The sequence below is a fragment of the Drosophila ananassae genome, chromosome 3R (assembly GCF_017639315.1).
Source record: "Drosophila ananassae strain 14024-0371.13 chromosome 3R, ASM1763931v2, whole genome shotgun sequence".
Lineage (NCBI taxonomy): Eukaryota > Metazoa > Arthropoda > Insecta > Diptera > Drosophilidae > Drosophila > Drosophila ananassae.
Genome location: NC_057930.1, coordinates 13484146 through 13510101, shown reverse-complemented (window position 1 = coordinate 13510101; position 25956 = coordinate 13484146). Strand labels below are relative to the sequence as shown.

The 25956-nt window shown below is 39.4% G+C and overlaps 1 protein-coding gene across 20 annotated transcripts; it reads right to left on the bottom strand.

Annotated features, from left to right (window-relative positions):
* Window positions 1-230: 230 nt before the first annotated feature.
* Window positions 231-25711, bottom strand: LOC6496860 (sodium bicarbonate cotransporter 3). Of its 20 annotated transcripts, none has more exons than XM_032455015.2 (12): window positions 21157-21596; window positions 14231-14334; window positions 12742-12933; window positions 8935-9405; window positions 7372-7551; window positions 6399-6699; window positions 5073-6018; window positions 4516-5018; window positions 4095-4407; window positions 3742-3984; window positions 2148-2401; window positions 231-539 (listed from the first exon to the last, which is right to left on the bottom strand). In XM_032455015.2, the coding sequence occupies exons 1-12, from the start codon at window positions 21231-21233 to the stop codon at window positions 458-460; spliced, it is 3666 nt and encodes a 1221-aa protein (XP_032310906.1). In that variant the 5' UTR covers window positions 21234-21596; the 3' UTR covers window positions 231-457. The 20 variants fall into 20 exon arrangements, with proteins under 20 accessions (XP_032310906.1, XP_032310911.1, XP_032310912.1 ...); XM_032455014.1 differs by lacking the exons at window positions 231-539; window positions 21157-21596 and adding exons at window positions 986-1840; window positions 25002-25711; XM_032455011.2 differs by lacking the exon at window positions 231-539 and adding an exon at window positions 986-1840 and having other exon boundaries at window positions 21157-21597.
* Window positions 25712-25956: the final 245 nt, after the last annotated feature.

Genomic DNA, 25956 nt, shown 5'->3' with positions numbered 1-25956 from the left:
AATGAAATATAGAAAGTTAAAATTCTATAACTAAAAGTCAGTATTTTTAATGGTTGAGTATTCGCTCTTCAAACTTTACTTGTGTGACAATGAACGTCGGCCATAGTTCCGCCATTTTGAAAAGAGACGCCATAGAAAAATGGCATCCTTATGTACGACCATTTCCGGAAGTCAAACATTACAAAGTGTAATCCCCCATTAAATTAATTACTATTTCCTTTTTGTATACATTTATTTCAACAAACTTCCATTAGTATCAAGGTATACGAGTATAAGATTGGTTTTCGAGGTGTCGCTTGATATGTTGCCAGCAATTAATTTGTGCCACAAATCGCACTTCGGGGTTATCAATACGAAAAAGGGGACGGTTGGTGGTACATAAATATCGTAAATTCATAGACAAGATTATAGACACACAGAGCTAATGTACAGGTACACAGATATACGCTAATTAACTTTAAATCATCGATTCAAACGGATGTTTCTGTTGGTGTAAGATATCCACGCCACAATTGCTTCGACGTATCAAATTTTGTGTTCTGCAATGATGAGATATTGGAGTTAATAATTGTGATTTGTGCGATTAGTTAGCTCTAAACCTATTCTCATCTATACAGACTATACGTACACTTAGATTCTCGGGTAAATGGTATAGAAGATGCACATACAGACATCAAACAGGATGCTAAATGGAGCCATGAATTGTTGATAGTTTTAGAAACAGAGTTTGCATCGAAATTGTATTTTAACAAATGTTTATTTAATAGCAAACTCTGGTTCTTTGTGGATGTCTGATGCTTGATACAGTCGATTTATGGTAGACAGGCAGAAGTCGATTCGGGTGCTATTTATATGAATGTTCAGAGATATAGATTTGGGAGCAGTAGGTGCCACACGTAAGACTCACAACTATATGCACAAAATACACTGAAAACGAACGATGCATACCAAATATGTATAAAGAAATGAAAGATACAGAGTTCGATTCTCATTTAGAATTTGTGGCTAATTAATTGCTTGCCACTTTTATTCAATATTTATATTTGTATATAGTTTATATATATAGTATTATTGGGTAGGATGTGTGCGTTTTTGTTTCGAACTTAGTGTAAGGCATAAAATATAATACAATTGTTTACAGTTTTGTCTTGGCCAGGCTAAATGATAAACCCCTCCCCGACCCCAAATCACAGTTCAAGAACCCCCATATATAACACACAAATCGCTTTAGCTAACCAAGTCAAAGTTGAAGAAAAATCGGAAAAACATCGGCCCTCCGATGACATCTATTTCTTATATATTTCTTTGGAATTGACTCTATAAAATTCTGTTCAAAATTGTATATGTTTGGAATGTTTGGTTGGTTTACTATAGTTTAATAGTATTTAGTATTTCTTTGTTTTTATCGTATAGGTAATACTTGTATAACTTGTACCTGAGCCCCAAATCAAAATGTTTTCCGCTACTGGCACTGCTAAAAATCGTTTACCACAAAAACCCTTTGATGGAATAACTACTACGGTATATAGTAAATATAGATTATGATATTGTTGTGAATGGCCAACTACAAATACATAGATGTGTGTGGTTTTTGTTCGTTTAAAAAATCGGAATCTCTAGAGATCTTTAAACGGGCGTAATGTTGGCCGGATTCTGGCTGATGTTTAGATTCGTTCCTTCGAGTTTGGCAGCCGCCTCCTTGCAGTTGCTCATTTGCTGTTGCTGCTGTCCTGCCGTAGGATTCCCTGGATTGTGGTTGCTGTTGGCCAGGGCTTCACTGTACTCGTCCGCCTCGTGCATAGGCGAGAGGCGTGGCGAAAGGGCGGCATTCGAGGGAGTACTGTAGAGAGACAGGGAAGGCATGGGGGATATGCGAAGACGAGCATGAATGATTTAAAATTTATACACTCAGAAAAAATGGCAGAACTTGTCAACCAAGATTCAAGAAGATTACAAAAATCATTGACAAACTGCATCTCTTTTTTGAGTGTATAAAAAAAGAAGAAAAGTAGATAGATTTATATACAAGAGATCGAGCATAGTTCTAGCCGCTCATGAGAAGTTCGGATGAGATCTGACTGAGCTGACAGGATCTTCGGATTTCAGGATCTGGGATTTCGGGAAGGCTCTGTGGTGGAAAGACTTACTGGTTGCCATTGATCTGACGAACTTTCACCGTGACCGGAATGATCAGCTGCTCCGATATTCCGTTGCCATCCTTGTTGATCTGCTGCCAGACCGTGGTCCGATTAACCGCCTCCTGGGGAATGTTTATGGTGGGTCCATTGTTGCTCGGCTTGTTCCCGGACAGAGGAATATGGATGGTGGTGGGACCCGATTTATTGGCATTATAATTCGTCCCGGCACCAGGCGCCCCAGGGGGTTGCTGATGATGATTGTCCTTCAATACAAAAATTTGCACAAATTGCATAGTTTTTTTTTGGGATCCAAACATATGATTGAGGAAATCAAGGATCAGTAAGGAGGTGGAAAAGTAGAGATAGCAAATCTGGTCTAAGGTTGCAGGAATGAAAGAGAAGGCAGAAAGAGCTCGCTAAATATTTAAAGGTGAGTGTTTCAAAAATGGTGATCGTGTGTTGTTGTGTCAAAGCCAATTCGGTGGTGGGGTGTCTATTTAAAATTTTGATTTATACCAATTTTTTGTTTAAAATTTTATTTGTTTAGGTTTTTTTGTTTTGTGTCGCACTTTTGGATTTCGCCCTTGCAATTTTTTTACATCAATTTTCACTACAATTACGTGTATGCTTTTTGTCGCTGGTTAGTTACTGGAACTCTAAACCCGATGACTATAAAATAACATAACAGGTTTCGTTTAATACATTAAGGTACTTGTTGTACAGTGTAAACGCTTGACTAATTATGACTTAGGCTAGGGTTTCATTTACATTTATAAATATCATATTATATATATATATAGAGGGTAAGAGTAGTTTTTAGAGTAGGTTCGCATAGATAACATATTATGATTAATTTTTCTTGCACTACATAAAAACAGATAGTTTCTCTTTTGTTTTCATTTTTGTTTTGTGGGTTTTGCATTTACAAGTGGTCTAAAAGCTTGAGTTTTAGCATAAGATCAGAAAATAGTATAAACAAGTTTATCAAAAATAATCGTATATATAAAAATCAAAATGCAAAATAGCTGCATGCGATCATTTTAAATTAAAATGGAGGAAAGAAGGAGAAAAACATTTACAAAATACTGTTAAAGACATGATAAAAACGTGTATAACAGATAATAATGCATATACATGGATTATATATAACTATAGTTGTAGTTTGAAGAAATGTAACAGGCCCGACAAAATGCAAATTAATCCAAAAATCTAAATAAGCGATTTTATCGGAATTCGAACGATGGCTCGTCCTTTTTTGTGCGATGGACTGGGCAGCACTGCAAACGCAAATGAAATAGGCAGCACTGGTCCGTGGGATTTTGTTTTTCTATGATTTTCCTTTTTTTGTGTTGTTTTTTGTGGTTGTGTGAGTTGTGTTGTGCCCTTGTGCTTGAAGGAGTGTAGGTGTGCTGTTTGTGGGTGCTCTCTACTTGAGAAGACTGCTTTGTGCTTCGAACTCCTTCTCATTTGCATTTGATGTGGTGCACTTGATGAGGCCCAGACCCACAGCACTGCCCGTATCACCACCAGGACCAGCGGGCTTGTTCACCACCCGGCCCCGACGGCCCTTTCCGAACGGAAACATTCTCGCCAATAAGCCCACCTCAGCGTCCAGTTTGTGGAGATCATCGGCCGCCGCCCTCTTCGTCATCTCCGGCATTATGTCGTCCAAGATCTTCAGCTCACGCCGCGTGAATACCAAGTCCAATGCCTTCCTTATTCCAATCATCACCACCAACATCAGTGGGAACAGGATTGAGGTCTGCGAGAAGGACTTGATCAGCCAGAGGATAATGAGACAGGCCAGTTGGATAACTGTGAACAGATGAACGCGTTTAATGGGAACCTGCAAGGAAAAGTGATATAAAAGAATTAGTTTTTTTTTTAAATAAAATATAACACCAGGATATTCCTCAATAAATTTTATGTAAATGTCTTTTAATGTAAAAATCTTACCTGACGCAGGAACATGTAGTCTGGCTGGTACTTCGCCGGCATAAACATGATCAGGATGCGATCGAAGAACTGTAGACCCTTGAGCGAGGCCACTCCCATGTACAAGAATACACCGAACAAAACCGGCATAGGAATGTGGCCGAGCAGCGGGGTAAGGAGCACTGAGACACCAATGGTCAGGAAGATCAGGATATGGGTAACCCGCTGCTCGCGCACGCCCAGGAATTGTGGTTTCTCGCCAGGGGCCGAGCACTCCGATTCCAGTTTCAATGAGTTCACATGATTGATGCTTAACACGGTGGCAGCCACGAACCTGGAAATAATAATAATTAATAATAAGTATTTTTGTTGGAGGATGTACCCACAATGCACCCACTTCATAAAACCATTTTTAAAGTATTAAACTATTAGCAGAACTCACCATGGAAGACCCATCACGCTACATATGGCAATCAGAATGGAGAGAATAAACAGATCCAGATGATAGCCACAGCCCTTCTTCAATTTATTCTCCTTCCGGTTGACAATGACGGCCGTAATCTGCTGATCCATGAAGATCAGAATGGTGCCAAGTAGGGCGGGGAAGACGGCAATGATCGGTGACCACCAGGGATTCCTCTCCGTGAAGGGAGGAATCAACCAGCCGCGGGTGTCCAAAGTCGGTTTCAGCTCGTTGGGCACCTCCAGTTTCTGGGTGGGAACTCCCAGGAAATAGTCAAAGAAACTCATGGCAAAGATGGCAATCAAAACGGAGAAGTCACTGATGTATTGGCGGACAATCGAGGGGAAGAAGAGGGCGTTCTTGAAGTCCTTCAGGATGGTGGAGATGATGAAAGTTCCGGCGCACAGAACCACTGACATGAGGAAAACATTTTCGGTGGGCGGAGTGCCACAATCGCCGCCAACTAAGGTGCCATTGTATGACTAAAAATAAAGAGCTATAATTTATGGAATTAATTTTTAAATTATTATTCTTACGGCACAAGAATCCCAGTTGTATTTGGCGTAGTCAACGACACTGGCATTACTTCCAAGTGGCGGCGTGCAGACACAATCGTATATTCCCTGGTTCACTGGGAAGTTCTTTCCAATAACAACCACATTTTCGATGGCCTTGTATATAAAGATGAATGCAATCAGAGTGGCAAAGTTTTCTTCGGTAAATCGAGTGATGTAGCACACCAGGGCACTGGCATCAATCGCGGTCAGGACGATGCAAATGCCGGCAACCCACATGCCGATCCAGAACCGGAATGTCATATAATCCCATCCCATTTTGAAACAGAACTCATAGATGATGGATTCGAAGACCAGAACAGGACCGGTGGAGCCGAGAATTGTCAACGGCTGACCCGAAAAGAAGCCATAGCCCATGCCACAAACGAATCCGGAGACCAAAGACTCCATAGCAGCCATGTGCTTGCCGGTTGCCTCCGCCAGCAGTCCGCCAAAGGTGATGATCGGTGAGAGGCAGGCAAAGTAGAGGAAAATCCAGGAGGCCACACACTGCATGGAAAAGGCATCCTTATAGTCGCTCAGATACCAGGGAGCCTTGCGTTTCACATCGTTGATGAGGCCACCGAAAAGACGACCTGTCCTTGAGAGGCCAGACTCTTCGCGCAGCCGCTGTTCCTCCTCCTCCTCGTCCACATCCTCCTTGGGCAGCTCTGGTGGTCGTTTTCGCACCTCCTGCGATGGAATGGCCGCTGGCGGTTCAATACGAATGGTGGGATCCCATTCTCCAGGTGGCAGCACGGTAACCGCATCCAGGAACTCATCCACACCAGACAGCAGGTGGTCGCGTTTCCGGGCTCTGTAAGCCACTTCGTGGAAAATCTCGTCCGACATCAGGGTGGCCATGGCCCGGCCAATCTCATGGAAGTTGCTCTGGCTGCCAGGAGGACCCAGCAGGATGAAGATAAATCTGAGGAGATAAGGATTAAAAGAATGTTATGTAGAAACAATAATCTTAAAATGTTTATAGCTCATTTATAGGTCATGATTAATCGTCATTCTTAAAAATTCTCATTAATAAGTATTTTTCACAATGAGTAATAAAGATAAAAAATATTTTATTGCAGAGTCATAAAGTGATAAGGATATCATGACCCATTGTGACATATAATTTCTCATTATCAACTCAATGTTTTTGTTTATTAAATGAAAATGAAAGAAACACTTCATTGTTTTATTAAATTACTTATGAATAGTATTCAAGTTTTCTTAAGATTGTTTTATTTTTATTAAATAAATTTTTATTAAACCTTATAGAAATTATAATTACTATTAAGTATGAATAAATACCTGGTTGGCACTGGCACCTCTGTGAGATCGCCCATAACCGCCGCCTGGCTGAGGCGAATAAAGCAGGACAGGGTCCTTTCGAGGAAGTCCACCTCGCCGACAAGGATGTTGCTGGCCTCCGCTCCTGGGGGGATCTTGCGCATGAAGTGGGTGTTGCCCTTGTGTCCTTGCTGTTCGCTCAGCTCCGTGCCGCTGCTGGGTCTGGCCATCGACTGGTTGCTGGGGCTCTTGACCATGTCCTCTGTGATCACGGGAAGGTTTTGTGCGGGCCGCAGGTTTTTAGAGGATTTAGATTTTTTCTCTGCATTAGTCGGTGTTTTGTTTTGGCGTGTATTTTTTTCGGCAGGGTGCAGGTTTTGGGTATCGTGTGTGGTTTTTTTATTTTTATATATTTCGATTACGTGCGTTGATAAATATTAAAACAATAATAAACACAACAACAGGTAGTTCCAAACATTACAACGATACAACATAAAAAACATACGAAAAAAGAGTGCAAAAGAAGAGAGTTTTCGGATTAAATTCAGATTCGTCTAAAGGTGCTGCAAGAGATTTCAAATTTTATTTAAATATATATAGACAATGAAGCATGCGAGGAGTATATAGATTTCAGATTGAAAGGATCTGAAGGCGTGTTAGTGGTGATTCAGCGTGCAGATGTTTGTGTTAAGTGTTCTCTCCGATACTACAGAACCATTTTCCTGAAAATCCAATATCGGATGGATTTGAACCTTCATGCAAATTTTGGCCACCTTGGGGTTTACAAATTTCTCCAACCAATTCGATTCTTATATTTACAAAACTTCGATCTACGAAACCAATAATCAAACTTTTATTTTTCAGGACCATTGAAACAATTAACAGACACGCAAAAAAACAAAGACAAGGTAAAACTATAACGAAAACTGACATTTTTTGAGTTTGGAATTTTTTAGAATTTTTTTCTTGTAAGTTTTTGAGTTGGTTTCTTTACCGAGCGTTCTGTTGCTGGGCTTTCCACTGGGCACCGTTAGAAAACGCCCCATGCCGCCACCACCACCGCCGGTGGTGCTCAAGTTTGAATTTCCATTGGATCCGGGCGGTCCCGGTTCGCTGGCCGTTTGGGAAATGGGCGTTGTGGCCCCCAAGGTGTGGCCGGAGGACTGCTCTTCAACTGGAAAATGTTTCGGGTTTTTGTTTTGGTTGGTTTTCAATCGAGAAAAATCTGTAGGATAACTAAATATCTGGCTCATCTCTTAAACTCTCAAAAAACCTAATTACCTTGTGTTTAAACTTTTTGTTTGGTAAGGAATTTATAAGAAAAAGGGCACTAAAGTTTAGGTTTGAAGTTTAGGGTACATATTATAAAGACTATATAGATTAAAGAGAGTAGTAACGTTCAAATAAGATAGAGAAAATATTTGATGTGTAGGGAAAACACAGGTACTTAATATTCTGGAAATATTTTTCATCTGATTATAGTTTTATGAATTAGACAACACGTTATAGAATTTGATGGGGCTAACGAGCTTTTGAAGGATTAATAGATTCAGAATAGATTCAGTACATAGATTAAATAGTTCAAAGATTAAAAAGAGTAAAGAGTTAGAGATAAACACAGCGTGCTCTTGATAAAAGGTACAGTAGAAAGTACAGTAAAAACCATTAATGGGCTATTACTTGTAGTTGATTGTGACTGCGGACGTCCTTGGTTTTGGGTTTGATGCTGAGGCGATGCCCCGGCATGAAACCAGGTGGTGACCCCTATGGCCCCCAGATGCGATGAGGTGTCAGCTTTTATATATATTTTATATTTTTAAATAATTGAGAACGAAGAGCGCAAGAGGGGGTATTTTATTTTATGGTTCTCTTAAAATCCTACAGTTTACTGGCTTATGGATATGAGTGATTTATGAATGATTGTGGCTGTTTAATTTTTTGTTTCTAATTTTAAGATATTTACCTAAGGGGCTGTCGGGCTTTGGTTTTTGTTTTGGAAGGAAAATGATTTCCAGAAATATGTTCTATTCAAGAGTTAGGTTTGGCTTGAACAAGGAAATAGCCAGGGATTTTATTTTATTGGTATAGAGGGCTTTCTATTGGCTTGGTTCTGTGTGAATATTGTTAAGTGCAAGGCAACTGAAAATATTCGAAAGGGCTTTTTATTTTCAGCTTTACAAATTTACAGTGGCTTTATTTTTTTGGGACTACTCTCTAGTTACTAAGCTATACCTGTGGGAACAGCGAGATAACAACCACGCTGATCCTTACTGGACACATAAAGGGGTGTCTGGTATTCTCCAGTGAGATCCATTCCGATCGACGAGCCATGCATAGAGTGCAGAGGATTGCTCTTGCCCAGGTCTGAGTTATTGGTATTAGTTTTGGATCGGATTGGATGAGAGTTTTTTAGACACTGTGACAGAGACTGTTTTTGATGATCCTAATGAACTGAGGCTGAGAGTGATGGCGGTACTCGCAGATGATTCACAGTTTGACACCAAAGGAACGAGATGAGCTTAGAGTTCTTTTAGAGAACTTTTCCCCCCATACTCACTTTTCGATGACGACTGATTGCGCATATCGGCCAAGGATCGTATGATCGGCAGACGCGTCTTTTTGGCGTACTCGTGCTGGTGGCGATGTCGTCGCAGGAGCGCATCCTTGACCTTATCCTTTACCCCGGGAGGCAGAGTGCCGGCACTGACCATCTGGTCGCACACCAGGTCGGCCATCACCTCCAGATTGTGGGCCTCCATGTCCAGCATAACACTTCCGTTGACCAGCAGGCGGCGCAGCTCGAACAGGGAGTGCAGCGACAAGGTCGCCACATGGGGCTTCGACCACCTGTTTCCGCCCTCCTCCACATCCTCCTCGAACTTGATCCAGCGCGCCGTCTCCTTCCACTCGATCTCGTCGCCCTCCTTCACCAGCATTCCCATTTCGGAAAAGAGGGGGTGGGATACATGGCTGCCGTCGTCCACATCTTCGCCAAGTATGAACTGGACGCGTTGGGCGGGGGGAGTCGCTGTGGGTTGAAGGGTAAAAGATTAGAAAAGTATTCATTCTAAACAATTAAGTTTTCATTTATAGTGGACGGACAGAAACATCGAAAAGCCTGTTTTACCAATCGGACGGAATATCTATGCCCTAACGAAGGCTCTAACTTGGCCAAAAATCATCCGATTCTTAAGTGGAATGTCTTAAATGATTTGTGGATTCATTCTCTATAAATCTGCATCAAAACCTGAAAAAATATTATTTTTGTGGATTCATTCTTCATTGTGGAAGATTCATTGTGGATTCATTGTGGATTCATTCTCTATAAATCTGCATCAAAACCTGGAAAAATATTATTTTTCAGATTTTTTATAAAATTTCCTAGGGGATCCCCTTTAAAAATCATAAAGATACCCTGAAAGGACGATTTTGTCCCATCGAAGGCTCTAACTTGGCCAATAATCATCCGATTCTTAAACGGAATGTCTTAAATGATTTGTGGATTCATTCTCTATAAATCTGCATCAAAACCTGGAAAAATATTATTTTTCAGATTTTTTATAAAATTTCCTAGGGGATCCCCTTTAAAAATCAAAAAGATACCCTGAAAGGACGATTTTGTCCCATCGAAGGCTCTAACTTGGCCAATAATCATCCGATTCTTAAACGGAATGTCTTAAATGATTTGTGGATTCATTCTCTATAAATCTGCATCAAAACCTGGAAAAATATTATTTTTCAGATTTTTTATAAAATTTCCTAGGGGGTCCCCTTTAAAAATCATAAAGATACCCTGAAAGGACGATTTTGTCCCATCGAAGGCTCTAACTTGGCCAATAATCATCCGATTCTTAAACGGAATGTCTTAAATGATTTGTGGATTCATTCTCTATAAATCTGCATCAAAACCTGGAAAAATATTATTTTTCAGATTTTTTATAAAATTTCCTAGGGGATCCCCTTTAAAAATCATAAAGATACCCTGAAAGGACGATTTTGTCCCATCGAAGGCTCTAACTTGGCCAATAATCATCCGATTCTTAAACGGAATGTCTTAAATGATTTGTGGATTCATTCTCTATAAATCTGCATCAAAACCTGGAAAAATATTATTTTTCAGATTTTTTATAAAATTTCCTAGGGGATCCCCTTTAAAAATCAAAAAGATACCCTGAAAGGACGATTTTGTCCCATCGAAGGCTCTAACTTGGCCAATAATCATCCGATTCTTAAACGGAATGTCTTAAATGATTTGTGGATTCATTCTCTATAAATCTGCATCAAAACCTGGAAAAATATTATTTTTCAGATTTTTTATAAAATTTCCTAGGGGATCCCCTTTAAAAATCATAAAGATACCCTGAAAGGACGATTTTGTCCCATCGAAGGCTCTAACTTGGCCAATAATCATCCGATTCTTAAACGGAATGTCTTAAATGATTTGTGGATTCATTCTCTATAAATCTGCATCAAAACCTGGAAAAATATTATTTTTCAGATTTTTTATAAAATTTCCTAGGGGATCCCCTTTAAAAATCAAAAAGATACCCTGAAAGGACGATTTTGTCCCATCGAAGGCTCTAACTTGGCCAATAATCATCCGATTCTTAAACGGAATGTCTTAAATGATTTGTGGATCTATTCTCTATCAATCTGCATCAAAACCTAGGAAAAAATTATTTTTCAGATTTTTTATAAAATTTCCTAGGGGGTCCCCTTTAAAAATCATAAAGATACCCTGAAAGGACGATTTTGTCCCATCGAAGGCTCTAACTTGGCCAATAATCATCCGATTCTTAAACGGAATGTCTTAAATGATTTGTGGATTCATTCTCTATAAATCTATCATTTTCTATCAATCTGCATCAAAACCTAGCAAAAAATTATTTTTCAGATTTTTTATCAAAAGTCCTAGGGGGTCCCCTTCAAAAATCATGAAAATTCCTTGGAAGGACAATAACGGAGGCTCTTACTTGGTCAATAGTTATTCGATTCGAAAACGGAATGTCTTAAATGATTTGTGGATCTATTCTCTATCAATCTGCATCAAAACATAGAAAAAAATTATTTTTCACATTTTTATAAAATATTTTAGGGGGTTCCCATTAAAAAGCATAAAGATGCCTTTATGTAAAAGTTTGTCCCCGTAAAGGCTTACTTTAACATGGCCTAATAAAAATAATCATCCTAAGTGGAAACTCTTAGATTATTTGCGAAAGGATTTCAAATGGGATTTATTCTAAATTGAATCTTAATTTCTTGAACTGCACAAGCCTTTTCCCTAACTTATCTCATTGAGTTCTATTATTTGGTATTCTCGTGAAGCATGGTTGCCCTAGTAGCAGACCTTGATTAGCTTAATAAACATTTATGACCGGGTCAGAACAGCTTCATGTGTCTGCCAGAGGCCACCTCCTTCTCGTCCTTCATAACCATCATCCGTGTCCTTGGACCCTGCTCAGTGCGTGCTAAAGTTAATTGGCGTAATAATTTGGCCCTGATCTGTGCTGGGAATTGGCCACTGACCATCGACCACTGCCATATGTCCTCTTTAGTCCTGTTTGAGATTGTATTGCGGTTTATGTCGCAATTGCGTGACATATCCTTACTACTCGAGATGTTTAGCGGATGTGTATTTATGTGGGTTAGAGCGCATTAAAATGATCTAAATAATTTATTTAGGAAATGTAATGCAGGGCAATAATGTGAGACCCATAACCTTTTCTTTGAGTGAACTTTTTCTGTATGTATCATGGTTATGAAAAGTCTAATTAATTTGAAAACGCTTGCCCTTCCAAGGTACAGCGTGGGTGGAAGAGTTATTGTTTAAGGATGAAATTAAAAGTGTGAAAAGGGTTAGGCATGTACCTGTTTGATGTTAAATTAGAAATGAAACCAAGCATAATAAAATATTTACAAGTGGTTAGTAAATATTAAAGCTAGTAGTATGAAGTTTGCATGTGGGATTAAGAGCAATATGTTAGTTTGTTTCCCTTCCTTAATAATAATCATTTAGCTCATTAGGCTAACTGCTGACCCTCATTACAATCAAATGTCCTTGTCGTCAACTTCTAGGACAAACTGTAGCCCAATCATCTGTCATTTTCATTATCCTACTGCCTACAATGGAGATGTCTGAGCTGTAAGACTATAATTTGTGAAATTTACCCACACCCTACTGTTTCCTGTAATTTGTAACAATTCTCGGCCTGGCCGAAACTGATTGGCCACATTTACTGGCGGGCTTTTCATTTTCCCGTGGCATTCAATCCCTCATCACTCTTCAGCATCCATATCGTAATTATATTTGCTAGAAGCACACACACACACACCCACACACAGAAGAGAGTACACCTGGACCCACCTGGTCGCTCCGCTTCCTGTTGCTTGTCGCTCATGTTGTCCTTGCCGGCACCACCGCCCACACTTCCGGATCCGCCGATGGAACCATTTCCGCCAGCCCCACCGCTCCCGTGATGGTGCTTGCGCCGGCGCTGCGAATGGCGTCGTCCTCCTGGCACATGGACACCCACATAGACGGTGTGTGCACGATGTCCTGCCGGAGAGAATTCGAATGCGGGAATATAACGTCAGAAGGACACACGAAGAGGAAGGTTGGGGAAATCCAAATAGAGTGCGGCGTTGTTTATTAATTGCAATTGAGTTACATAATTCATAGAATTACATAATAATAGTTTTTATAGCTTTTTTATGTCTTTTATTTTGTTTCATTTAATAACATCAAAATAGTACTTGTTTACTTCAAAGATTAAACAAAAGCTCATTGAATTTAATTCCAATAAACTAATAATCCAAGACCACTCAACTTATTTAATTTAAAACGTGTTTTCTGTGTCAACACTTTCATTGGAAATCACGGCTTAAAGTTCAAATTGAAATATATTTGTTTTCTATTTTTTGGTGATAAGCCCTGTATGCCTTTCTAAATCTTGCCCAGCCATCAGTTCATTTTTTATTTCCCGCCCAAGGCCATGCGCCATAAATTACGTATACGCCGCGTTGAATCATCTACGAATCTGAAGCAGACTCAATCTTTTATTCCTGTTTTATTTTTTGTCTTTTTTTGCTTCATAGTGACGACAAATAAATTTATGTTAATTACTTATTTCCCTGAGCTTTATGCTCGCCTTTGAGCAATTCTCCAGCTTAAATTCTCCGCCTTTGTTCAGCCTGCACTAATTGTGATATCATCAGCAGCACTTTTTCATAAATTTAAATTAATTATACGAAGCAGATCTTATGGATACATTCTTGCTACTTTTTGCCAAGTCACGCGATTAGCGGCGCCACGAAAAGTTGCACTTTATTTATGCAATTTGTCGCCAGGTACAGTGAACACTATTTCAAGGGATCACCTGGCGGGTTAATTAATCAAAGCGATGAATATGTTATCATTTTGTACAATTTGGTGAGTAGAAGCCAATGAGAGACCAAAACCGGAAGCATATAGTTATGTTAAATGTAATTAAGATGTAAGATAGTCATCTAGTTCCTATAACCTTCTGAAGTTTAAAGATCCAGTTGGATCTAGATTCTCCACCCCAGAAACTGACTTTATCCGAAGAACTTTTAGTTGGTCTCGACTTTAGATTGGTTTGGCGTGTCAAAAGTTTTCAGGTTGCAATTAACACGACGCAAATTTCTTGTTTGTCTCTCATCTTGTCACTTGGCTGGTTTTACAAGCCAGCTCTAAAAATTGCCATTTGCGTGGACCCAATTCTTCGAGGGGTCGCCTATTCGATTCAGGTTTTCTTTATTTTTTTTTTGTTATCAATATTCAGCGAGCAATTATAAAAAATGTGTTTCAAAAGGAAAATTTCCACCAGACTCACCTTCGAAATCGTTTTCTGTAAATTGTTGGGTAAAATCCTCGCCACCAGTGCGCGGGTCCTTGGGCGCCTCGTCGTCACCACTCGAGGAGTTCATGGTCCAGGGTCTATGGAGAGAAAGCAAATAACAAAAAAAGAAAATTTAATATTTACCCAAAGGATAATTATACAATGAAAAAAAGGATAGGGGTCTAGGGATAACCAGGTTACATTTTAATTAAATAATTCCCCATCACAGCTCGCTTATTTTTTGTTATCAGGGGAAAGTGTTTGGTAATTGGTGCAACTGTTACGGTTGCCTCAGCAACCTAGAAAAGTCTCAGAGCTATTGACAAGCCTAGAGAAGTACACCCCGGGCCTGAGCTGAATATGCAAATAGATTGTCAATCGCCTAATTGAAATGCGCTTTTGCTATAAACTCAAAGTGAGGAGACGACTCACATAACTGATCACAGCGTATAAAAATCGACATAAATTAAACCAAATTGTGGGTGTTATATATAGTGATGAGCAGATACTCTTTATTGCTTAATTAATTACAAACTAGGTTTAAATATTTATAGATTTTTTCTAGATAGGGAAATGGTTATTTAGAATATATTATTAAGCCTTATATTCTTCTAGAAAGGTGTTCTAAGAGAGAGTGTTTCCCTAACTTGTCACTTGTTATAGCTTTTTTTAAAGACCTCCCTCGAAGAGTATTAAGTAAACAAAACGCCTACAAAACTGACAATGGTTTCACAGTCAGTGTCATTGTTATACCCATTGTCACGGGTTTCAAGTCACTGTTTCATTGAGGCTCTCGCATCATTGAAGCACTTTTCATAATCCAGAGAAATATTGTCACCCACAACCCAGAACCGGAATATTAAAGAGCTTCAGTGCGCCAGTACCCCGTAAATTTTTTGGCTCTGGTTGCATTTCCATTTTCGTTTTCATTTCCATGCAAATGATTAATTTTGTATGGTCTTTTAACAGTGAGTTGATTTCGCTTTTAATATCCAGCGTTTGGCATTTGGATTCAATGGAAAATAATCGTAATCGTTATAGTACTATATTGCGTAATTTTGATATATACACGTGCTTCAGTTCCTTAATTGGAATATGAATATGGCGATATTTACGAGTATTTGGCCAACGTTTATTGCTAATGAATTCATTACTATTTATTGTTATTTTCCATTTGCACTGGGATTTAGGTTTATAATCGGAACTGTTGTTTAATTTGTGGGACGTGTCCGATAAGAAGATAATATCTTTATTGTGATCTAATCTTGGGCGTGGTTATGGAGTAATTATTAATAATTACATTTCTATTAACAACAAAGAGTTCTATATATGGTGTGGGTGGGTCAACAGGTTAGTCAACCATAGGAATAAAATATATATGAGCAAACAATTTGACAATATCAAGTGTAGAGCTTCATAAATCACAGATAACTTTTATTGGCACTCGGTACTGTCCAAACGAAAGATTTACTAACAAAGTTGGATTGGAAATCCAAAGGTCTTCCATTTCTTGCAGAATAATGTATATTTGCACAAACCGGCTAATTTTAGTAATTTCCAGGTTGAATTATGATGGAAAAATTTGCCTTGCATAAAGGTTTATTTCTATATAGCTTCTCATCTCGCTGTCATTGCGCCTTGCCTTATCAGCAGCGCAAATTTTTAATCTATATGGTACTCGAGTGTGTGGACTAGACAGCGGGAAGAGGGACGGACACCTCCGGACTGTCTGCCAATTGCCGGTCTAAACTGGGTCTACCCAGGGCTTACCTCAGATCGCACCTTTTGTGCATTTTGATGGCTTTATAATCGCAGCCCCTGAGTCACAACAACAAATATTAATTTTTGGCAACGACATTAACTTGATGTCTGACGCTGTATAATGTGTCAACAAAGTCGTAGACTATTTGCACTAGGCTTTGTTTAATTAAACGCTTGGTGCTGGAGTCAAGAAATTAGATGGGTTGGGCCACACAAATTTGAATAAATTCTGCTGCCGATTATTTTATGGAATAGTTTGGCATAATATTTCAGATTTATTGTACTCAGAAGCTATTTCAAAAGCTATTTAAAAAAAAAGAAGATTAGAAGAAATAGGTCTGTAGACTTCTTTTATTGAGAGATTGTGAAACTTTAACGAAGTACTGATTTATTTAAAGAAACCTTTCATAATTTTTTATGATTATTTCCTTATCAAAATGTATAGAAGGTTTTATGAATATTACATTGTATAAATTCTTATATTTTTTGATAGAATAATTGTGGGTGTTGGGGGTTGTGAGTACTTGAATTTCTAGTCTCCCTACTCTAGAATTTCTATTGAAAAGATTTTCGCGAGCACCTGTGGGTGATAAGCCTGCCTTGGAAAGTGAAAATCAAATTTTGAACCTCGATATCTTTTCACTTGCTTGTTGTTTTCCCTTGATGTTGATGAATCACGGCAGATACTTACAATTCTATGTACTCATTATTTTTGGCCATCACCTTATCGCTCAGAACAGCGATCGAAAATTACGGCAAATGTGTACGGGAGCTGTGTTATTCTTGTTATTGGATTTTATAGTTTGTGGAAGAGTTCTTATACACCAGACCCCACGATTATCAACCGAAAAACAAATTTTGCGATAGACGACTACGACTACGACTACGACGACGACGACGTGTATTGGGGAAACAATAAAAAGCGAATGTGCGGTTCCGTTTTATGATTTGATTTTAATCAGTTTTGGGGATTCGGCAGAGTCTATATGGAGTATATATTAGATAATATTATTTTTTAGACGCGACCCGCCGACTCGACGGGCGATTGCAGACTAACTAACTCTGCCGATCTTCGAATTGAAGCAGCTGGGCTCGCTTAACCCTCTGTCGCCGATTCTGCCGACGCTGCTGGCGGCTTTAATCGTCGACGTCGGCAGCCCGATCCGAGCGACACTCGGAGAAAAATTGCTGTAGGTCTCTCCGAGACTCGAGAATTTGGTGAGTGGGGTGTGGGGGCGGTGCATTACAAAATGTGTTTTTAAATGCCAATTTTGCCTACTTAACTTTATCGATAGTTTAGCCTCCAAATGGGCTCCCTTATCGCCAAAGTTCCGAACCTTATCACTAAATCATAGTAAAAAAAAAGCAAAAAAAAAGGGTATAGGTTTACCTAATCAAAAGTGCATTTTAATGGGGCGTTACAAGACGGCATTACTTGGCATTAGCCATTATACAGAGTCTATAAGCTCTAGAGAGGGAACAGGTACTAGCCCGAATCAACAAGTGTCTTGATTTCTTGAATTTTTTTTGGCTCAAGTGGTTGTTGACTAATGAATAGCCGCAAACATTTTTTATCAAAATATATACGAGTGTGGGCTATAAGTATTTTTTTTTATAGATATGTATATTTATTTCCATCGTTTCTGTTGTGTCTGGGATTTTCTCGATGACGAAAATAAACAACAAAAGATATCCAAGTGGTCAAAGCCCTTGAAAAGCTTTAATGTAGGGCACTGGGTGTCAGACAAAATGATACAATTTATTTTAAAAATATGGCAAGTAGTCAGGTAATAGATTTCAATTTTAAATTTTAAATCACAAATCAAATTGTGTTACGCCCTTTTAAAGTTAAATTAGCAGCCAACACGTTTGTATTAAATTCGTTGCGGCTATTTTTAAGCGTTTATAGCACGTTTTTGTGTATTTTTTCTCTTATAACTGAGATTCAAATTAGTAACTAATTAGCATAATTTTGACCAATCTTAATTTTATATTTATTTTATGGTGAAAAGTGATCTAAATCTTTTAAAGACTGAAATACAATAAAACCTTACAGTTTTGGCCCTCAAAAGCAGACTAATTTTATTGAAATTGTAAATTTGTATTCCAATCTGTTTGTTTAAATTTAAAAACTATAGTTTTGTTGTTATTTTAGTCCAAAAAAGTATTTGGTGCATATAAAACTAGAAATTATTTTAATTTAATTCGCAGAACTGTTGGGGATTCGGAGGTTGTTTTGTTTGCTGCTGTTGTTGTCTTAGTTGTTTTTATATTTATTTGTCGTTGTTGGTAGTGTTGTGTTTGGTAACTGCAAGGTGAAGTCTACCGGTTAGAACCGGTAGAAAGCAATCGGTTCTGGTTCAGGTTTCGCCGATAGACAGATCCCCCCTAAGAGGGCTCCACTGGGAGCTAGAGATGTTTGCGATAAAAGGGGATTTTTCAATGATGTTTGTCTTTTTTCATAAGATTTTTTATCAAAAATTTAATTTAATTTTTCGGTCTGTCAAAATAAGTGACGCAAAAAACAAAAGCGGGTAATCGGAAACAATAATGTTGTTTTTGTTTGCTCATTTGTTAAGATCGAGAAGTGAATTCTTGTGAATCGAGTTGAGTGTCGCTCGATTCCATACGAATTTCATTGCTAATAAATCTATTTTCCTGGCGAGGTTGTAATTAACGTCCATTAGCACTTTGACAAACTTTGAATGAATCGAGAATCGAGGCTTAATCGAGTTTGGATTGCCTCCATTGACAAGGCCAGAACTCCAAGAAATCTGTCGAATTAACAACGATTTCTTTGACGTAAATTTTGGAAACGCTTTCGTCGCTAATCTTCAACTGAAAGGCGAATTAATCATAGTCAACGTCACACTCTCAGGATTTGGTCTTATTTTTCATGGCCTGTTTGCTATCAAGAGCCACTCGACACGAATCGCCCTGACAACTAAATTGTTTAATAAACGCAACTCTTGATTAACTTTGATTCTTATCAGTGATGGCTGCCAGCCAACGCGTCACTTCATCCACTCGAGTGCCACTCGATAACTTTTCGGTACCTTTTTAATTGCTAAATAAAACAGAAAAAAAGAGCACCTTATCAGCACACAAGTTTTAGATTCTTGTCGAATACAAAAATATACAGTCAGGTTCTAGTTACTTGATGGGTTTATGGCGGAACAAATTCTCTTTGACACCTTACCGCCAAGATTTTTATGATCACTCGAATATGATTTTAAATATGTATTAATCAACGTTCTCTTGACAGAACAATAGGGCTAATAGTGCCTTTCTTTAATGGCTATTTGTTTGCTTTATTTGTTAGCCAAGTTTATGATAGCAATCGGAAAATTAAAGCTAGAATCTAAAGCAATAGCCAAGCAAGAAACACGCTATTGTTTACTGAATATTTTTATTATTCCTGTCAGGAATGCACAACGCTTTTCTTAATCCCAGTCTCAGTCCAAGTCCTTTTCTTATTTTTAGAATTTCTGAAATATCCCAAAGCTCTTTTCTTTTCCGTTTCCATTATCAGACCTCCACAACCTCACCCTTGACCTTCGCCATGAGCTCATACCCTGGCCACCCTAAGAGCCCCCCGCAAACAAATCAAGGTCATCCGAGTTATAAATTCCTTGGGGCTGGAATATCTCACATCTAACTTTTGTATTTCTTTATCTTGGCTATGACACTATGGCTTTTAGTGGCGTATCTTGTTTAGTGCCCTTCCAATTAGAGCCGAGAATAAGGGTTTTTTTTTTTTGAGATGGCCATGGGTCGTGTGAAAATGGTTCAGTTCGCTGCTGGTCTGATGTCATTCTGGCCATTTGATTCAGTTTTTATTGTCTTTTAGCCGGGAAATGGGCGATGGAGCCAACTGCCAAGTGAGAAATTGCTGTCATCTCTGGCAGATATGGTTTAGTTTTCGCAGACAAATACGAGCGACGATGTTTGCCAAAGAAATTTGCAATTAGTCGTGGAACACGATAAACGCTGCAAAAAAGTCACAAAAGGTGGGGCGAACTCAGGTGCGATTTGGGACCACCGGCAACAACATGGCGTGTGCCATTTTGAGATACATCCGCTGCATACGGAAGTGACACACATAACATGGTTGTGGGGGATGCGATGGGATGGGAAATGGGAACTATGACTTGGGGCTTGGGGCTTGGGGAAAATGGGATCAATGTCCCCCAATGAAGCGAGAATCCGGCAAGCAAAACAGAGAATTCCGAATGCAGAGCGGCCGTGAGAGACAAAGTACTTCGCGGTTTTAGAGAGCCCTGGAGAGTCACAACTTCTCAGTTCTCAGAGGTATGCCCTCCTCTTTCACTAACCTTCCCCCTTTCGCTCCATTTGTGCTCTCTTTGTTGTTTGTTGTATGTATATTGTTTGCTTATCGAACGCCTCCCTTATCACAACAGACGACGGACAAAGCAAGCACACACGCCACAAGAAGCACAAAGACAGTGTCTTCTATATAAACATGTTCTCCAGCACCCCCCTTTGCACTTGACATGTTGTTGACCCAGTCTCTGGCGAGACATCCTCAACAAACCGAAGGAAAACAAATCTTCTAGTATCTGTATCTCACAGATACACAAATAGTTTCAAATTTTTATAAAATATACAAGTCACTCTAATGATAGTCGGGGAGGGCAACTGTAAACGGTTCTATTAAAATAGATATCAGATATTCAGATGCGAGATACTCTATCTTTAGACGTGCGTGTCTTGAGGAATGGAAATTGACGAGCCAGTCGTTCCCCATTGTCACTTAATTGGACTCAGTAATAGGGTTTTTAGCTTAATTTTGCTTCCTAGATATTACAATCTTTACAAACCCTATTATAGCTTTCATTGTGACTTCGTTTGTGACATCTCTATACTCGGGATTTAGACGTCCATTGTGGGACATCTAATAATATCAGTAGAAATAAAAAGTGGGTCTTAAAAGGGTGGCTATAATTGAATGCTTTTAGTTACACCAATTTTAACTTTGAACTGTTTTCTCTTCATGAAATATGCACCAAATATCGACTATAGCCTAGCAACCACTAACAAAGGCCTTTGTTCCTTTGATCCTGCACCTCGTACACACAACACTCATACGCCCCGTTGTCCGTACTACTCCCAAACAGGATGTATATCCTTTTTTTTACCTGCTGCTATCAGTGGCTATTACTCTGGGCAATCGGCCATGTCCATGGATGTGCTTCAGTTGAGCCTGCTGCGGCATCCTGCCTGTTTTTGGTAGTTTTTCGGCTCCTCCTGTCTTCTGCTCCCTGGAAACACCCCGAATATCCTTTCGAACTGTTTTTGTTTGTGTCCTGATTTTGTGAAGTGGGGGGAGCACGTTGGCAAAAACAAAGAAAACTCAGCGGGCGGGCGGGGTTAATGACACCGAAAGTCAAAAGTTCAACTGTCACTAGCAAAGTGGATTTTCTTAATCCTTTCACTCCAAATTATTCAAAATTAACTTAGTCCTTAGAACTCTTGATATGTATATTTTTTCAGGAATGTATTTTTTTTTTAGGGTTTTTGGAGATTCTTTCTGTGATATCCGCTATCGTTTGAGTCGCGCGGCAGACTAATCCGGCCGGCTGGCTTCCGAGAAGTTCAGAGCCCAGACCAGAACTCGATGTTTTCCGATGCATCTCCGGCATTTCCACGCTCTCTAGATGAGCGTTTTCCTCTCTTTTCGCTGCAGTTTTCCCAGCAAAGAGTAGAGGGATTCTCTTAGGGAGGATTTTCTCTGTCTCTGCCGGCTGTGCTTAACACATTTGCATTTGCGGCTTTCCATGTTATTATAACATTATGAGCACGTTGCATGTTTGATGGTTGGGGGGCTGTGAGGCGCACTTAAAGGCTGAAGCTGTAGTGGGTGGGAAATCTGGGCAGTGGGTGGTGTTTTGGTGGCCATGGGGCAGGGGTCGGAAGCTCCGTCATGTCAATTTAATTTTGTGGAAATTCGCTTTCGACGCACTGAATCAAGTTAGTGTGTGAAGGTTTTCCCTCAAAACGGTGGCAATAGGATTCTTTTATTTTTGATTTTTTTCTCCCCCCAGGATTCAATTTAATTAACTCTGAATGCCGCATGTCCTTTCCGGATGGACAGTTTATAATATTATTTAATTTACTTAATGCGAACAGTAATTTGTAGTGATTTTTATCGTGGAAATTGGTTAATGGGAAAAGCATTTTCCCATTTTCCTATTTATTTGTTTAATTTTATAAATAGGTTATTGTGAAAACGTGAGTTTATAGAGCCATGAATGGTTCTGGCTTTCAAAACTGAAAGGGTTTTCATCGCAAATTAACTTTTGGTAGCAAACCATTCGGAAATGATGGATCTTTTGAAAAACCTGTGCTAATTTTAGACCATTCTCCGCAGTTTTCCTCTAAAAGACCTAAATATAACTTTCCTGTTTCGTCCTGCCGGGCTGATGCCTCATTTTAACTCTACCCCACATGGAAATTGGGTCCCATTTCAGTGGAAAACCATTCGCGTCCCAAACTTTTACGTGAAACTGCAACTGTTTTGTAACCCCACCACGTGAATCGAGTCTATGCGAGAAAAATGACATGGCCGGGTGGGAAATAGTGGGTGGTTCTGGACCGGGGAAAGAGGAGGAAGCGGCTCGTGTCAAGTGTAAATGAAATTTTCAATTCTGCCGTGTGGGCAAAAATCAGCAAATGTTGCTGTTGTCGGTATTGATTTTTTGTTTTCCCCGCTTATGTGGTTAAATAGTGTCACATGAGCGAGGGGGTGGCTGGGCAGGCCTACCAGAGCACAGGGCTAGGATGGGAGGTGAGAGGCTCGTGTCAGTTGTGTATTTTGCATTTTGTGGGTAAGGTCGTGTTGAAAATGTTGCGAAAAAAGATGACAACAGAAAGTAGAGGGGCTGACAGAGTCTTAAAATGTTTCAAAAGTTTAAAATAATAGGGGAATGAGGGTGTATTTTGTTTTAGGGTTATAAGAAGAGCTCTACTTCTGAAACTAGCCTTAAAAATAAAACAATGTCAAAGTTTATAATGAGAATTCAGGTCCTCAGGTCCAACGATCTATTCAGCCAGAAATTGCGCTGAAAAGAAGGCAATAAAGTATGAATATCCCTAAGAATAAGTGTCCTTTTTGCTAAAGTTGTAGCAATTCACTTGAAGTGCCTTAACGCAGCCCATGATAGATGGATTTTTTTATTGAGTTTCATCCGGGACATTGGGAAACAGGTGCCCCGGACCATGATCGAGAAATGCAAATATAATTTCCTACAGCACGCTCGAAAATTCTCTGTGACATACGGCAATTCAATTGAACCTTATTTGCATATTCATGTCGGCAGGCAAACAAACGCAAATATGAATATATATTCACGGGCACAGGCACTGTCACATGGCAAAGTACATAACAAAGTACAGTCGAGTGCTCAGTTTACTCAAAAATTGAATTTCAAATCCGTAGAACAGGTGAAACAGCAAGACTACTTCTAATGCAATTGGTAGCTTGTCAAAAAATATAAAAACCAAACATGTCCTGTCAATTGAAAGACAAGAAATGAACAAACAAGAAACCAATATAAACGATAACCCTGAATAAGTAATAAATACCAGAAGTATCCCCCATGTTCTTAAAAAAATATTGCTTCATAAAAACCACATAAAATAAGAATGTTGTGTTTACTTTTCTTTATTGAAAATAAATCAAACACGAGGCACTCTTTTTGGTAAAAAAAGTTATACACATTTCCATGATGTTAGTCAGCCAAAGTTTCCTAACGAGTTTTAGTTGAGAAAGTATGTAATAACATTAGCTCATTAAGGTCCTGGATGTGTATTCATGTAATATGATTAATACACCACCTCGAAACAGGTAATTTCCAAGGATTCATTAATCCAAACTACACAGCTCCGAAGCAGAATGATTCTTGAAAAATATCATAAAACCACCTAAAACCCTTTCCGCTATTTCTGTACACTGTTGAAATTTCCATGTCTCATAAGGACACACGCTGGCACTTGAGCTACCTGTACCTGACTAGAGTGTAATTACACCCAGTCTTCCATTCAGTAGCGACCCGCGCTAATTATAAGTCTCAGGTTCGTTGGCTTAACTTGGCTTACATACTAAATGAATGGGATTAGCCTGCCAGCATCTTTTGGGCCTCGATTCTAATCGATTCCGGCGAAGGACATCTTATCGTTATCGAAATGTCACGGAAACAGGGTTGATGTGGGTGCAGCCATGAAAATATTCATCGATTATGTGACAACATTTGGGCTTTTATTTAGCGGCAATGTTCTTGTGGCTTTCCCTTTTGCCATTCGGTAATCTATTGAACATTTTTCGCTATTCGCTATTGTTTTTCCCATTCTGGTTTCCTCTGAAATGGCCATTATGTAAAGTAGTCGTAGAGAATGTCGGCGGCTCAGGTAATGGTCGTTGGCTCACCTGTTTGGTTCTGCCAGTTGGCGGCGATTAAACTTTGACTGTGACTTATTTGCTTAGTTGGCCGGCAAGTTAAACAGAAGGCCATATAATATAGTGGGTGTGGTGGGGAATTGGCTATTAAGAGGTCTGGAGTAGGCCTTGAGTCAATGAAGTAATTTTTCTATTCATTTGCTGATCAATATTTGCTGATAAAACTATTGGGGAATAAATCAATCAAAAGTTTCATTTATAAGAACGTGGTTTCTATAATTTTTCTCTAAAAATTTCCAAGCACGTGTCCCTTAAAATTAGCCCCAAAAAGATGGCAACAAAAGATGGACCCAGTGACCCGTATTCGCCCTTGGCACTTGGCTAAGTCGCTTGCAAAGCTGAAATAATTCCTGAAGAACAACAGCCTAGTTAATGTCCTGCAGCCGGCTCTATTTCGATCTAAATTCAAATTGGCTTTAAAAGCCAACTAAGCCGTAACCGATGAAGGTAAGCCAAAAGATTCCACAGGACGAACTGAGAGCAACTTCAAACAACTGATGGGGGAAGCCAAAAGGATAAGCAACTTACCGCTACGATGAGATGGAGGCGAAGAACAATGAACGAGGACGAGGACGAGGACGAGGCAGGTCCTCGTTGATGGGGGTGCAACTCTGGCTCTGCCTACTGACCCAGTTACCGTTAGTAACTGTTACAGTTACAGTTACTTCTGGCCACCGTTACGATGAAAGAGACCTCTTAAATGCTCGTTTACGCTCTGTTTGGGGTTATCTCGGAGGTTTTTGAATTATTTTTTTGCTTTTCTTAATTTTTTATTTTAGTTTAGATGGGTTTGCTTTTGGCAGTGTTTGGTTGTGGAATTTTTGGAGATTGATTGCCCTTCGTTTGGCGATTTATTTTTAAATACTTTATCGATTGACACCTGGCGGTTTACTCAGCTCGTTAGCAAGCGTTGGCTTATTTATTTTTTAAACAAATAGACTTTGCTTTCTATTTTTGTATGCTTCTTTTTAAAGACTTAAATGCACTTTTAGGGTTTAAAAACTAGCAATCACTAAAATATTCCGTAAGGTGGCTTCACAATTGATATCGATTTGAGATTTTAATTGGCTTCGATTCGGGTTTTAAGAAATTCAAGATTTTTTTCACTTAGTTTTCCGTTCTGCAGTTTTGGCCGCGCAGACCGTATATGGGGGAAAAAATCGAAGAAAATCGGAAAATACACGTCCGCACTGGGCGAAGAGCCAGGAGAACCTGAACATGAAAATCAGTACCCCAAACAAGCGGGCGAAATGGTTTCTTCTCTCTTTCCCTCGCCCCCACTGGGGGGGCCTGTTCTTCGCTCTCGTCGCCACCCACACTGCCACAAAATCTTTCCCTATCTCGCCCTCTCGCTCTCTGAGCGCCGCCGCTTTCGCTTCGCCGTTATCCTGCCTGTGACATTTACAATGTCAGCCTCCGCTTTGGAGCCGAATTCGCCGCCAGAGAGAAAGTATCAGAGTGTGGGGACGACAAACAGAGTGAG

Excerpts from the sequence above, each read along its gene's own strand:
- LOC6496860 (XM_032455011.2), bottom strand. The coding sequence starts at position 21,233 with ATGCCGCAGCAGGCTCAACTGAAGCACATCCATGGACATGGCCGATTG. Across the intron at positions 14,335-21,156 it reads ATAGCCACTGATAGCAGCAG|ACCCTGGACCATGAACTCCT; the intron begins GTAAAAAAAAGG and ends TTCTCTCCATAG. Across the intron at positions 2,402-3,741 it reads TCCACAAACTGGACGCTGAG|GACAATCATCATCAGCAACC; the intron begins GTGGGCTTATTG and ends TTTGTATTGAAG.